Consider the following 13,815-nt stretch of genomic DNA (forward strand, 5'->3'; position numbering starts at 1 on the left):
CTACGAACGGAAACAAAAACGAACAATTGAATCTAGTAATTATAAGAGACAAATATTGTTAATTAATTTTGTTTAAACAATAAAAATGTCATCTTACAGAAAAAGACGATAAAATGTATTTATAATAACTTTAGTTTATTAGTAAATAATGTGAAAAAAATGAACTGTTTAGCTTTCAAATTGATAATTTAACGCATTTGTTAATTAATATTGTTTAAACAATAAAAATGGCATCTTGCGGAAAATGATAATAAAATGAATTTATAAGAACTTTAGTTCATTAGTAAATAATGTGAATTAAAACGAACTTTTTAGCTTTTAAAATGACATTTTTACGCATTTGTTAATTAATTTTGTTTAAACAATAATAAAAATCGGTGCGCAATTTTATAGACTTTCATTTAAAAAACGGAAAAGCAGAATTCCGTTAGAATTATTGACACGAACTATAAAGAATATAGAAAGTGGGCAAAACGCGACAAATTAGTGACTTTCCCGAGGGAAGGCATTCCTGAGTACGACTGTACATTTATACGACTGTGGGTCGAAAAAAAATTTACCAAAAAATGTCAAAATCGGAGCATTTACACCTTCGGTAAAAATTGTCCAGAACAGAAAATCCACATTGGAGTAAGAGAGATAGATATACAGCCTGTCTCTATTACTCCAATATAGATTTTCCATTCTGAACAATTTTTTACTTTTTTTTTTGCAGTTGAATAGGATCTGAAGCATGAGTTAGAAGAGGACTGACTTTTACTTATGTCTTTTTCTATCTCATGCATTTCATTCAAAAACGAGTTTCGCTTTCACGTATTTATTGTGCATTGACCTTAAGCATGTAAACACGCTGCACGCATCCTAAGCCCTAACCTACACATAATACACGTGTTGTGACCAGAAGTTGTCATTATTTTCACTAAAAAATTAAATTATTTAATTTTAATTTGAAAGATAATCTATTCCTTAAGTACTGTTGTCTAAAAATTAGACAGTTTATTGCTTATAAAAGTATCTTAAATTAAAAAAAAGTTATTTGCAGGTAAGTGCTAAATTAATGTTTCATTTGAATCGTGAATTTCGAAAAGGGCTCAACTCTGAAGACCGTAAGAGTCATTTTCACTATACAATGTTATGTAAAAATGACTCTTATTGTTTTCAGAGTTAAGCCCTTTTCAAAATTCATGATTCATTTGTTTTTATAGTATTTTTAAAAAATGTATGTAATAAAAAATATATTTAATAAGGTAACTTTCATTTCAACTTTTATTTTTCTTTTAAATTTAATATCGAAATGAAAATCAAAGTTAAACTTATTATTAGGCCTCGAATATTATGACTTTTTCGACTATTTTCAAAAAAAGTGATTTTTTCGACTTTTGCGACTTTTACGACTTATTTTCAAAAATTGAGACTTTTTCAACTTTTTTTTCCAAATAAATTAAATATTGCAATAAAATACCACATTTTTATTCTAAAAAATGTAATTTATTTTGATTTTTATAGTATGAAAAATAATTATGTAGACAAATCTTTCAAAATTTATTTTTGAATTTTTCTAATTAAATTTTCGAAATGTACAATTTAATTAAAAAGATTTTGAATAATTGAAATTTTGTCAAATTTAATTACATAAAAATAATTGATTTTTTTCAAGTATTTCATAACAATTTTCGAAAAATTTTAATAGTCTTTTCAATATTTTTAATTACATATTTTCAACTATTCAAATACATACAAAAAAAACTTAAAATTATTTTAAAAATTTTTGAGAAAATAAACTTGTTCTTTTTTAATTAAAATTCTTGAAAAAATTAATTAGTTTTTTTTTTAAATTATACAAACATTCTTTTAAGAAATTCAATTATTTTCGAAAAATTACACTACAATATTTTTAAGAAACTAATTCTTAGAATTGATTTATCATAATTTTTTAAGATTCAATTATCTTCGAACAAAAAAAATTAGAATTATTGAAAATTTATTTTTTTAAACTTCTTAAAATTTTGATAAATTATGTTCATATTTATAACTACAATTCTTCAAAATTTTGATTACTTTTATAATATTTAAAAAAAAATTTTTTTTATTAAAATATTCAATTATTTTAAAAAGAAGTTATTTACAATTATTTAAAGTTAAGTTACAATTCTTTTTCAAAAATTTTACCAAATTTCAATTGTTGGGGAATTTTAAAATAATATAAAATTAAAAAACTATTAACTTTCAAAAATTAATTAAAAATATTTTTAGAAGAATAATTTTCTGAAAATATTATATCTTAATAACTTTAAAAAAACATGAACAGTTACAATTATTGTAAAAAGTTTAATTCTGGTATTTAAATAATTGAATTTTCGAAAAACTTTTGGAAAATCATAAAAAATAATTTATTTGAAGGTGAAGTTTAGTTAAAAATTGTAGAAAATAATTTAAGTTTTGAAGAATTATAGTTGTAATTTTGAGAAATTATTTTTCAGAAGGTTTCGAATCGAAATTTTTTAAATTTTATTTACAGAGAAAAAACAAATAAGAAGTATTTAAATATTTATTTAGCAAAATTATTCAAGTGTTCGAATAATTTAATTTAGAAATGAAATTGAAAATTGAAATGAAATTACACATTTGCTCTCTAGAAATTTAAATATTGTAATTGATTTATATTTATTGCTAATTTTTTTAGGCAGTGAAAAATGATTCGCTATAATCGTGATGTTGATGACGACGACGATAGAGATATGGACGATATTGAAATGTCTGATGATAGTTCATCAGAGAAAGTTGCATTCAACAGAAAACCAACTGAAACAGTAACAGAGGTACTCGCTTTCGGAAGCGATGATAATGACGACGACGACGATGACGATGTTGACGAAAATCAACAAGAATCAATGGATTATGATGAGGACATTCCAAATTCTCGAGCCTGGGGTAAAAAGAAGAAAGCTTATTATTTTTCGGAATATATCGACACCGACTATGCAACACTAACCGAAAAAGATGAGAAGCAAGCAAAAATTGAGGAAGAAGAGGCGAAAATTATTCAGAAACGAATAGCCAAAGAATTAGACGATGTTGATTTTTCTCTAACTCCAATTGCCGAAGAGAAAACTGAATCTAAACAGGATACAACGAACGTTATTAAAACAGACATTAGCAAATTGAGTAAACGACAAAAATTGGAACTATTGGAGAAGGAAAGTCCTGAATTTTTAGTATTACTCCAAGATATTAAAGGTAAAAAAAATCCTAAAAATGAAATAATATTAATTATTTATTGAGTTAATAAATTTTACTTTTATTTTTCAGATCAATTGACGGAAATAAAGTCCACCTTAACTCCTTATTTGAAAATGATGAAAACAGATAATTATTCAGATAATGCAGTCTTTCAGTTTATGCAGAAAAAGTATCAAACAGCTTTACACTATTCTATTAACATCATGTTTTACTTAACATTAAAGTCGAAACGATTATTTTTCAATTCTCATCCAGTGATCAAAAGATTAGCACAATATCGACAATTATTAAATCAAATGAATTCGATTCAAGAGCAAGTTTTGGAAAATTCAGAAAAATTGTTGGAACGATCTAAAAATGAAAAATCTAAAACCTTTGAAACTGAAGATAAATTTGTGACATTGAATGACAATTTGAATGATGACTTGTCGGAGAAAGAGAAAAGCGATACGGAAATTGCAGAAGCAGTTACAGAAAATAATTTTGAAAATAATAACGAAAGGAGAATGATAACTTACCAAATTGCGAAAAATAAAGGTCTTACTCCACATCGTAGTAAAGAACAGCGTAATCCAAGAGTGAAGCACAGAAATAAATATCGAAAAGCTATGATTCGTAGAAAAGGAGCCGTAAGTATTTTTTATAAATTCAGTAATACTTTTTTTGAGGGGAGACTTCGACTGCATTTTTAACTATATCAAGAAAATGATTTAAATCTTGCATAACATTGACAGGCTTCGCACTCATCTACTAAAACCTACTATTTTTCAAAAAATATTCGAAATTCAATTATTTTCAATATCTAATAAAATTTCTCAAAATAATTCAATTATTTAAAAAAAAATTGATAAAATTCATCCAAAGTTCAATTATTTTCGTATTTAAATAATAAAATTTCCACAGAAATTCAATTAATTTAGAATAACATTTTCAAAAAAATGTCGAAAAATCAATTATTTAACAAAATTTTTATACAATACTTCACAATAATTTAATTATTTTCATTAATAATAACATTTTTCATAGAGTTCAATTTTTAAAAAAAATTTTGATAAAATTCTAAGCAAGAATTCAATTATTTTCATAAACAATAAAACTTATCGAAGAATTTCAAATTCTTTTTAAACATTTCAATAAAATTTTTCGCAATAATTTAATTATTTTCATTAACAATAAAATTCTTCTCAGGAATTCAATTATTTTTGAAGATTTTAATAAAATTCTTAGCAACTATTCAATTAATTTTCAAAAATAATAAAATTCATCGCAGGATTTCAATTATTTTTAATACAATTTTACAGAAATTGCTCAAAAAATGTAATTATTCTTACAAATTTAATTTCAATTTCTCGAAAAAATCAATTATTTGAAATACAATTTTAATTCATTTTTTTTTTTTAAATAATTAAAAAAGAAGAAATATTGTGCTGAAATGTGCTCCATTTGTGCCAAAATTTATTTTTTTGGAAAAATTTGAAATTCTGGGCACAAAAAGCAAAGATCTTTTTTTTTAAATCTGATGAGTTAAAATTCTCAAAAAACAAATGTTATGAATATTTCGACTTTTTCAAAAAGGGTGGTACAAAACCAACCTTTTTTTTATTTTTTTATTATTTATTTATTTATTTTTTATTTTTATTTATTTATTATTTTTTTTTATTTTCATTTTTATTTTTTTTGTAGTGCTTGGCATGAAATCGATATGGGACCATCCTCCCCTAGATTTTAAAAATAATTGAAATTTTACCAAGAATTTTATTAAAATTTTTGAAAATAATTGAATTTATATAATCATTTGTAACTTCTCGCACAATTTAAGGTTTTTTTACTTGTTTTAACTAAAATTTGTCTATAAATCCATTAGTTTTAATGATTAAATATAATTATATTAAAAAAATTTAACTAATTTCAGAAGAAGTTGAATTATTCAAATTATTTAAAAATCTATTTTTAAAAATTTCTAATTAAACTGATTAAAAATTGAAATTTTATAAAATTTCAAATTAAAACCTTTTGAAGTTCATCTATTTATGAAAATTGTAAACGCAACTTTTTTAAAATTCAATTAATTTTGAAACATTTAAATTCTTCGCTGAAATTAAATTATTTAAAAAAAATCTAAAAAGAATTGTGTTCAACATTTTAATTATCTTTATAAATAAATACAAAAATTCTTCGACAAAATTCAATTATTTTGAGTAATTTTAATAAAATTCAATTATTTTCATAAATAATAATATTCATCACAAGAATTCAAATATTTTCAAAAATTTTAATAAAAATCATGGCAAAATTTCAATTATTTTCAAAAAATTTTCTTACTTCGATGGTTTTCAATATTCAATATTTTACTATTTTAATAAAATTTCCCGAAAGAATTTAATTATTAAACAAAAGATTTTATAACTTGGCATTCAATGGCAGTAATTCAATTATTTTCAAAAATTTTTCTTAATTCAATAATTTGTATATCAATTATTTTAATAGAAATCCCCAAAAAAATTCAATTATTTAAAAATAATTTTGAAATAATGTTTCTTAAATCGATGTTCCTTATATTTCTAATATTTTATCAATAAATTGTATTTAAAGTTATTTATGAATATTTTGGACCTTGAAAACCTTGAATTTTTTTTAAAGAATCGCTGGACGCCCTGATTAAATAATTTATAAGTGATAATTTTTCAAGAAGTAAGTCATTCAAAAAGGAATTATTTTCAAAATTTATAGCTGTTCGTTTGATCAATTTTCGTTCAATAAAAATAGTTGATAAATAAAAATGGCATTTAACTTTTTAGACAAGAAAGAAAGAAAGAAAAGTTAAAATTAGTTAAACTAATAACCTTTGAAAAATAGATATAAAATAATATAATATATTGCGTATAATAATTATTATTTTATATATTTCACACACAATTCATACACTTAATTACACTCATAAATTGGTACTTTCTAATAAACGACCTAATAAAATAATATTTATTGGTCTTTCATTGTTCAATTAATTTTACAGGTTCGAGAAGTTAGAAGAGAACTTAAACGATATGGAGGCGAAATGTCCGGCATCAAAACTGGTGTTAAAAAGAGTGTGTCATTAAAGTGAATGCTGATTTAAGAAAATTACAAAATTGAATTTGTGAATAACTTTCAACAGGCACAACATGCAGTTTAATTTAGTTTTAACTAAAATTCTTCTCACACTCTTAATTCTAACTATATTCTAATATTAATTTAATTTCTAAATTTTGCTTTCAATGTTTATTATATTTTGATTCTTCAATCGGATGTATAAAAAAAGAACATTAAAATTTAATTGTAATCGTGTATATAAAAAATAGCAGTTTCTTATATTGTAATATTAAAAATACTGTTGACAAAAAATATAGCATATTTATTAGACTCATTACTTGAAATAACCTTCAAAGAGGTTTTCAAACCTCTTCACTTGAAGGGATTGACTATAAATTGTCAACAAGACAAAGGTTTTAAATTATTTTGAATTAATAAACTTTTCAATGTGTCCCTTAAGAGTTTGCAATTGTCGTTTTGTCTCGGCATCGAGAGAGGGAATATTCGAAAGTCGCAGGCCGTCTTTTGGTAAAAGTGAAATAATATCGCCATTGTTGAGAGGAACATTGACATTGGCAGAGCGTTCTTGAACATCAGTCGACACTAACAAAGGACTGCCTTGCATGCTGAGTACCATTTCTCCCTCTCGAGGGCGTCGCAATATACTCATTGGAGTGTTGGGTTTCACTTTTGGCGTTACTGGTCCAAATTCATTGGCTGACAGTTTTAATGGGGCCGGTGTTTTGTATTTACTTGTGCTTACTTTAGATTGATTAATGTAATTCTTCGTTGGCTTTGTGACACTCTTTTGTACTGAATTCATTAATTTCGTTTTTCTAGATCGCGATGAGCTTCGCAAGCGTAATTTCGAATTGCCGGTGACTGTAGCTCGCGATTGTCTTGATGCTCCTTCCGTCACGTATCCATCATCCGATGCAACAGTCGTCCTTTTGTCTTGTTTCTTAAATTTCATGTTCGTTGGTGGTGGAGAGACAAATGATTTATCCACGTTATCAGACGATACATCCATATCCTTATCCTTATCATTATCCTTATCCTTAATATCAAGAGACAAAATTTCGCCTAATGTTAGCTTTTTAATATCTGATGGTAGACGTGACAAAGCAAAGGTTGTATTTGTTTCCAGTCCTTTTATCCTCATTTCCATTTCTCTTTCAATTTTGGTTCTTAATAAATTGCCTTGCCTCTCGAAATCTTTTATTAATACGTCTATCTGATCTGAGGAATCTTGAGATTGCTTCATTTTTCGAACTGGTCTTGTACGGGGCATTTTGCTCTATGTTGGAAAAAGCGAACCCAATGTGAAATTGTTCTCGTATTTTCAATCTGAAACAGATAAAGAACATTTTTTTAATTATTTAAAAATATATTTTATGCAGCTTGATTTCTTCGACTTTTCTTTAACATATTTTATTTTGGTTTATAAAATACAACTTATTACGATTTTCATAGTGTGAAAAATAGCTGTAGTCAAATTTTCTTCTTACTTTTTTTTGATATTTTTTATTTAAGATTGAACGGACTACAGATTTCTTACTTTTGGATTCTTTGATAGAAAATAGCTTTAATATTAAGACAATTCTTTATTATTTTTATCTCATAAATAGTAGCAAAAATTGAAATTCTTTTATTAATAAAATTTTCTAGAGAAATAAATATTAATTTTCAGGAAAAAAATTTGAAATATCTACAAAAATTTATCTGTTTATGCAATTTGCAAACATAATTTAAATTTTTTATTTCGATTCGAAATTTAAAAAATTCTATAGAAGCGATATGACATATGACTAAATTTTGAATCACTAGAAATTAAAAACTATTCTAAAAAATTATAATCAAATTCTTTAAAACGATTCATTCAATTATTTTCAGAAAATTTCGTAAAACAATTAAATCAATTATTTAACAACATTTTTATACAATTCTTCGAAATAATTCAATTACTTTCACCAATAATAACATTTTTCATAGAAATTCAATTTAAAAAAAAATTTTTTTTGATAAAATTCTAAGCAAGAATTCAATTATTTTCATAAAGAATAAAACTCAACGAAGAATTTCAATCATTTTTAATACTATCTTAAACTAATTAAAAGAAAAATTAAATTATTTAAAATAATATTTTCATAATATTTATTATATTTCGAAAAAATCAATTATTTAAAAAAATGTTTTTTTTAAATTTTTTGGAAGAATTCATTATTTACAAAAATATTAGAATTTTTCACAGGAATTCAATTATTTTCAAATACGAGTTGTTCAATTAATTAAATTTAAAGAAAAAATGTTTGAAAAATTATATTTTTTAAAAAATAAAGAATTTTTATTGAATTTCAAAAAGCAAATATCTTTTAAAGTAACAATTGCAACGAAAATTCCGTAGTTTTTCTACTTAGTTATAAATAATTAATTTATAGAAGAATAAATTTTAGTTAAAAACTCTAAAAGTAATTGAATCTTACAGATGATACAAATATAAATTTTTAGAAATAATTCAATTTTGAAAAGAGTTTTAAAATTCAAATTGGAAAATGGAGAATCTAACTCATCACTTGCAAAAGAATTTGGTGTTGGACATTCCACTATTTCCATGATTTTCAAGAATAAAAACAATGTTGAGAATTCATTTATACAGGGTTGCCACAAATATTTAATTTTATTTTCCCCTGACTTTTCCTTGATTTCCAAAAAAAAAATTCACTTTTTCCCTGACCCTAAAGAATATTCTGATTCACTCTAAAAATTATTAGATACAAAAAAAAAATTTTCTATTACATTTTTTTATTTACAAACTTCTTTAATTGTAAAATTATTTAAAAACATCAATAACTTCTTTCTTAAATAAATATTTAATCATTATTATTTTTCTGTAGGAATTAAAATTCTTCAAAATATTCAAATTTAAACCTTTTTGAAATTCAACAACTTATAAGTCTTCGACTCGGAGTGATCGTCTTCTTCATGTTTTGTAATAATTTAAATTGCCATAAAATTTTTTAAAATAAGTTAATTATTTACAAAAATCCTGAAAAAATCCTTCGCAAGAATTCAATTACTTTTACAAGAAGTACAATTTCACAAAAAAATTCAATTATTTAAAAAATGTAACAAAATTAGTTGCAATAATTCAATTATTTTTATAAATAATAATAAATCGATTATTCGTTTATTCATTTTTAAATCAACTTTTATTAGAAAATTCTAAAAAAATGCAATTATTTAAATTAAAAAATAAATAATTTATTGAATAATTGAATGTTTATTAAAATTGAATTCTCATAAAGAATTTTATGAATAAAATTTTAAATAATTGAATTCGTTTGACAAATTTTAATAAAATTTTTAAGAATAATTTCATTTATCGAGGAATTTGATTAAAATATTGTATAAAAAATAATTCATAAAAATAATAATTAAATAAATAATTAAAATTTTCATAAAATAATTGAATGTCGGAGAAAAATTTTATTATTTATATATAAATAATTGAATTCTTACAACGAATTTTATTCAAGTTTATAAAAATAATTGAATTTCGGTGAAGAATTTTATTATTTATAAAAATAATTGAATTCTTAAAAAGAACTATGTTAAATTTTTTTTAAATAATTAAATTCTTGCGACGAATTTTATAAAAATATTTTTAAATAATTGATAATTTTCGAAAAATTTTATGAATTTTTGTATTTTAACTAATTGAATTCCTGTGAAAATGTTATTACTTATGAAAATAATGAAATTATTTTGAATTGATTTATTAAAAATTGAATAATTTAATTCCTACGAAATTTTGACAAGAATTTTATTAAAATTCTTAAATATAATTGAATTTCGATGAATTTTATTATTTATAAAGATAATTGAAATTTTGATAATATTTATTTTTTAATTTTTGAACATAATTGAACTAAAATGTGTACTTATTGAGTGGCAACCTAGATTTTGAAACAAATTATGTTAACTTTAGTTTTAGGAGTACTCATGTACGAATGGGCTTGTCCCGTTATGTTCTCTAAATAAATAAAATAAATAAATAATTGAATTTCTGCGAAGAATTTTATTATTTTGAAAATAATGTAATTCTTCCAACGAATTTTATTCAAGTTTATAAAAGTAATTGAATTTCGGTGAAGAATTTTATTATTTATAAAAATAATTGAATTCATGAAAATATTTTATAAAAATCTTTTTATATAATTTATATTTTTCGAAAAATTTTATGAAATTTTGTATTTTAAATAATTAAATTCCTGTGAAAATTTTATTACTTATGAAAATAATTGAATTATTTCAAAGAAATTTATTAAATATTGAATAATTGAATTCCTGTAGAATTTTGACAAGAATTTTATTAAAATTTTTAAAAATAATTGAATTTCGATGAAGAATTTTATTATTTATAAAGATAATTGAAATTTTGACGAAAATTTTTTTTTAATTTTTGAACATAATTGAGGCCTTGGATCCAATAACTCGCCCGACGCTCGGAGGAACGCGCAACTGCCAGTCAGTGAGCAGTGAGCGCCTCTGGGCCACTCACTGCTACCCGACTGGCATTAGCGCGAGTCTCCGAGCGTCGGGCGAGTTATTGGATCCAAGGCCTCAATTGAAATTTTGCGAAGAATTTTTGTAACTTTTGAAAATAATTGAATTTCTGTAATCATTTGTAACTTTTCCAAAATCCAATTTTTTTAGTATTTTTAACTGAAATTCTTCTATCAATCTAGTATTTATGAAAATTGTAAAAATTATTTATAAAATAATTTGTAAGTCATAATTTTATGATATAGTTTTTGAAAAATTAAGTTATTTAAAAAGAAATGATTGTCAGAAATTGAAAAAATTGAAGGTTTTGTATTAAAATTCGAGGTAATTTCATAATTTACGAGGCAAAAAGGAAAAAAATTCAGAGTTTTCTCATGAATTTTAAAAATTCAATTTTTTCCAGTACTTTTAGTAAAAATCCCTGACTTTTCCCTGACTTCCCTGACCAATTTTACTTTCCCTGATTTCCCTGACCTGTGGCAACCCTGATTTTAATTCAAATCAATTCAAATGTTCTAAAATCGAAGCGAATTCGGAAATCAATTAGTGATTTTTTATAATAAGTTTTCATTATTTTATGAATGACAGGTGTGAATACATATTAAATTTGAAATGTCTTACGTGATTGTTTTACTATAGAATTTTATATTATCCGTTTATTGTGACTACCGCTTAGTATGGCGAAATTACTTTGCCCCTTCAATGTCATTATAAGCGGATTCTACTGTAATAATAATTCTGTGAAACAAATATTTTTGAAAAATTTTAATTTCAATTCTGTTGAAATTCATTGAATTTTTTCTAAATATATTTATATTATTAATTATTTCAATAATTCTAACGCATTTCTTCGAAAGAATTCAATTGTCTTGATAAATAACAAAATTCTTGCTAGAAATTCAATTATTTTTAGGAATTTTATTAAAATTTTTTGCAAAGTTCAATTATTTTCATACAAAACAATATTCATCACAAGAATTAAATTATTTTTAAAAGTACTAATATTTTTCGCCCAAATTCAATTATTTTTAAAATTTTTGTCAAAATTTTTGTCAAAATTTCAATTAACTTTTTAAATAGAAATGTTTTTTTGCTGAAATTCAATTAATTTAAAAATTTTAATCAAATTTTTAGGAAAATTTCAATTATTTCTAAAATTTTTTAAAATTTAATTTCAATTCTTCGAAAAAATTAATTATTATTATTTACAAAAATATTAAAATTTCTCACAGGAATTCAATTATTTTCAAATATTTTAATAAAATTCTTCGCAAGAATGAAATTATTTTTATAAATATTTAAATTCTTTCATGAATAATAAAATTCGTTGCAGGAATTCAATTTATTTATTATGAGGATAAGGAAAAAGTAAATATTTTTTTTTCAGGAAAATAAAAAATATTGAATGGAATTTTTGTCAGTTTTTGTGTCTGAAACAAGTTTTTTTGGTCGTCAAGTTTAATTTTTCGATAACTACTTTTTTAGTTTGGAAGCTACTTTTTTAAAATTAATTATCGAGTGCAAAATTTGTGTTAATAATAATATTCTAATTATTTAATTAAATTATTTAAATGTCTAAATTTTATGATTCCTCTTTGAAATATAAGTATTTGAGGCATTCCATTTCAAAACAATCCCCTTCGCAAACAATTGTCAAAGTAAGACAACTTTTAAAAGAATTTTTCTTCCTTTTAGTGGAACCAAATTATTTTTTATATTAACGATTTCTGAACTTTCTAATAAAAAAAAATTTTTTTTAAATTTAATTTAAATAGAAAAATGAGTTTAAAAGTTAAACTTTGAAAAATCTTAAAACACGTTACCGCCGATTTTAATAAAATTTATATCAAACGAAAGCTTGAATATTCTACTTTTTATTTATCAAACGATAATGGACATTTCAGTCGATTTAAATAATTTAATTAAATTTTACAGATATTTCGGAGGTTATATTATGTATAAACTGAAAAAACAGTTTTTCATGAATAGAAATATTTTAATTTGAAAGAAATTTCTTCTAAAACCTAAAATAGTGGATTTTATAATATTATTTTAGTAAAGAAAATATTTAACCTTAAAACTTAACTTTTCAAATTTGCTTTTGTATCTAATTTTTCAAGCAAAAATGAGTAATTCTAAAAATCATTGAATTGTGCCACCAAAATAATATAATTTAAACACATGAAATTTTGATAAATACTAAATAATATTATAAAATGCCTAACTTAAATGCTGAACTTTGGCTGTATGATTACCTCTTAAAAACTTGTTGTTAACTGTTAAATACTCTTTTTTATTAATATCAATTTCGACGATACTAGAAAAAAATGGATAATAATTTATATTAATAACTACAATGTTGATGAACTTAAACTTTTATAATTAATGAAAGTAAACTATTTTCACTATTTGACAAGCCACTAGAGAAACTGTCACTGTTTTGGAGGGATAATGGTTTATATGAAGTAATACTTACAAAACTGATGGAAAAAAAGAAAGTATAAGAACTGCCAATCAAACAAAATAATTCCCTTTTTACTCGTATGATTAAATGACGAAAAGTAAATATAAAAACTTTGTATATCTCGCTTAGGAAATCCTAAAAATTATAACGAATTTTTTATTTTGAAATACAGCCTGCTGAGCACCGGTACACTAAACACTAAAGCTGGGTTTACATGCTTTGTTGGTTGGTGATTTGCGAGTTGAATGTTTTCAGTTTAAGGGTGCATTCATAACTCTGTCGATTCGATAAGGTAGTCCAAGTTGGGTGGGGGAAATGCAATATGGCTGACATCAGCTGATTTACCGGAGGACAAACAATGCATTGAATTCAATGGGACAAATCAGTTTTTTAACCATAACTTTTTAAATATTCATTTTTGAACCATAGTGTAATGGAAAATTATTCTTTATTTATCGAAATCTATTTTTTAAAAC

General features: G+C 23.0%; 2 protein-coding genes across 3 annotated transcripts; one reads left to right on the forward strand and one right to left on the reverse strand.

Annotated features, from left to right (window-relative positions):
- Positions 1 to 853: 853 nt before the first annotated feature.
- On the forward strand, positions 854 to 6,621 carry LOC122512320 (something about silencing protein 10). The gene is made up of 4 exons (XM_043628084.1): positions 854 to 1,042; positions 2,684 to 3,237; positions 3,310 to 3,869; positions 6,254 to 6,621. The coding sequence occupies exons 2-4, from the start codon at positions 2,694 to 2,696 to the stop codon at positions 6,341 to 6,343; spliced, it is 1,194 nt and encodes a 397-aa protein (XP_043484019.1). The 5' UTR covers positions 854 to 1,042; positions 2,684 to 2,693; the 3' UTR covers positions 6,344 to 6,621.
- LOC122512321 (borealin) lies at positions 6,117 to 13,555 on the reverse strand. Of its 2 annotated transcripts, none has more exons than XM_043628085.1 (2): positions 13,352 to 13,555; positions 6,117 to 7,656 (listed from the first exon to the last, which is right to left on the reverse strand). In XM_043628085.1, exon 2 carries the CDS (start codon positions 7,598 to 7,600, stop codon positions 6,731 to 6,733), a length of 870 nt encoding a protein of 289 aa, XP_043484020.1. In that variant the 5' UTR covers positions 7,601 to 7,656; positions 13,352 to 13,555; the 3' UTR covers positions 6,117 to 6,730. The 2 variants fall into 2 exon arrangements, with proteins under 2 accessions (XP_043484020.1, XP_043484021.1); XM_043628086.1 differs by lacking the exon at positions 13,352 to 13,555 and adding an exon at positions 13,131 to 13,304.
- Positions 13,556 to 13,815: the final 260 nt, after the last annotated feature.

Source organism: Leptopilina heterotoma, unplaced genomic scaffold (assembly GCF_015476425.1).
Source record: "Leptopilina heterotoma isolate Lh14 unplaced genomic scaffold, ASM1547642v1 Lhet_97, whole genome shotgun sequence".
Taxonomy (NCBI): domain Eukaryota; kingdom Metazoa; phylum Arthropoda; class Insecta; order Hymenoptera; family Figitidae; genus Leptopilina; species Leptopilina heterotoma.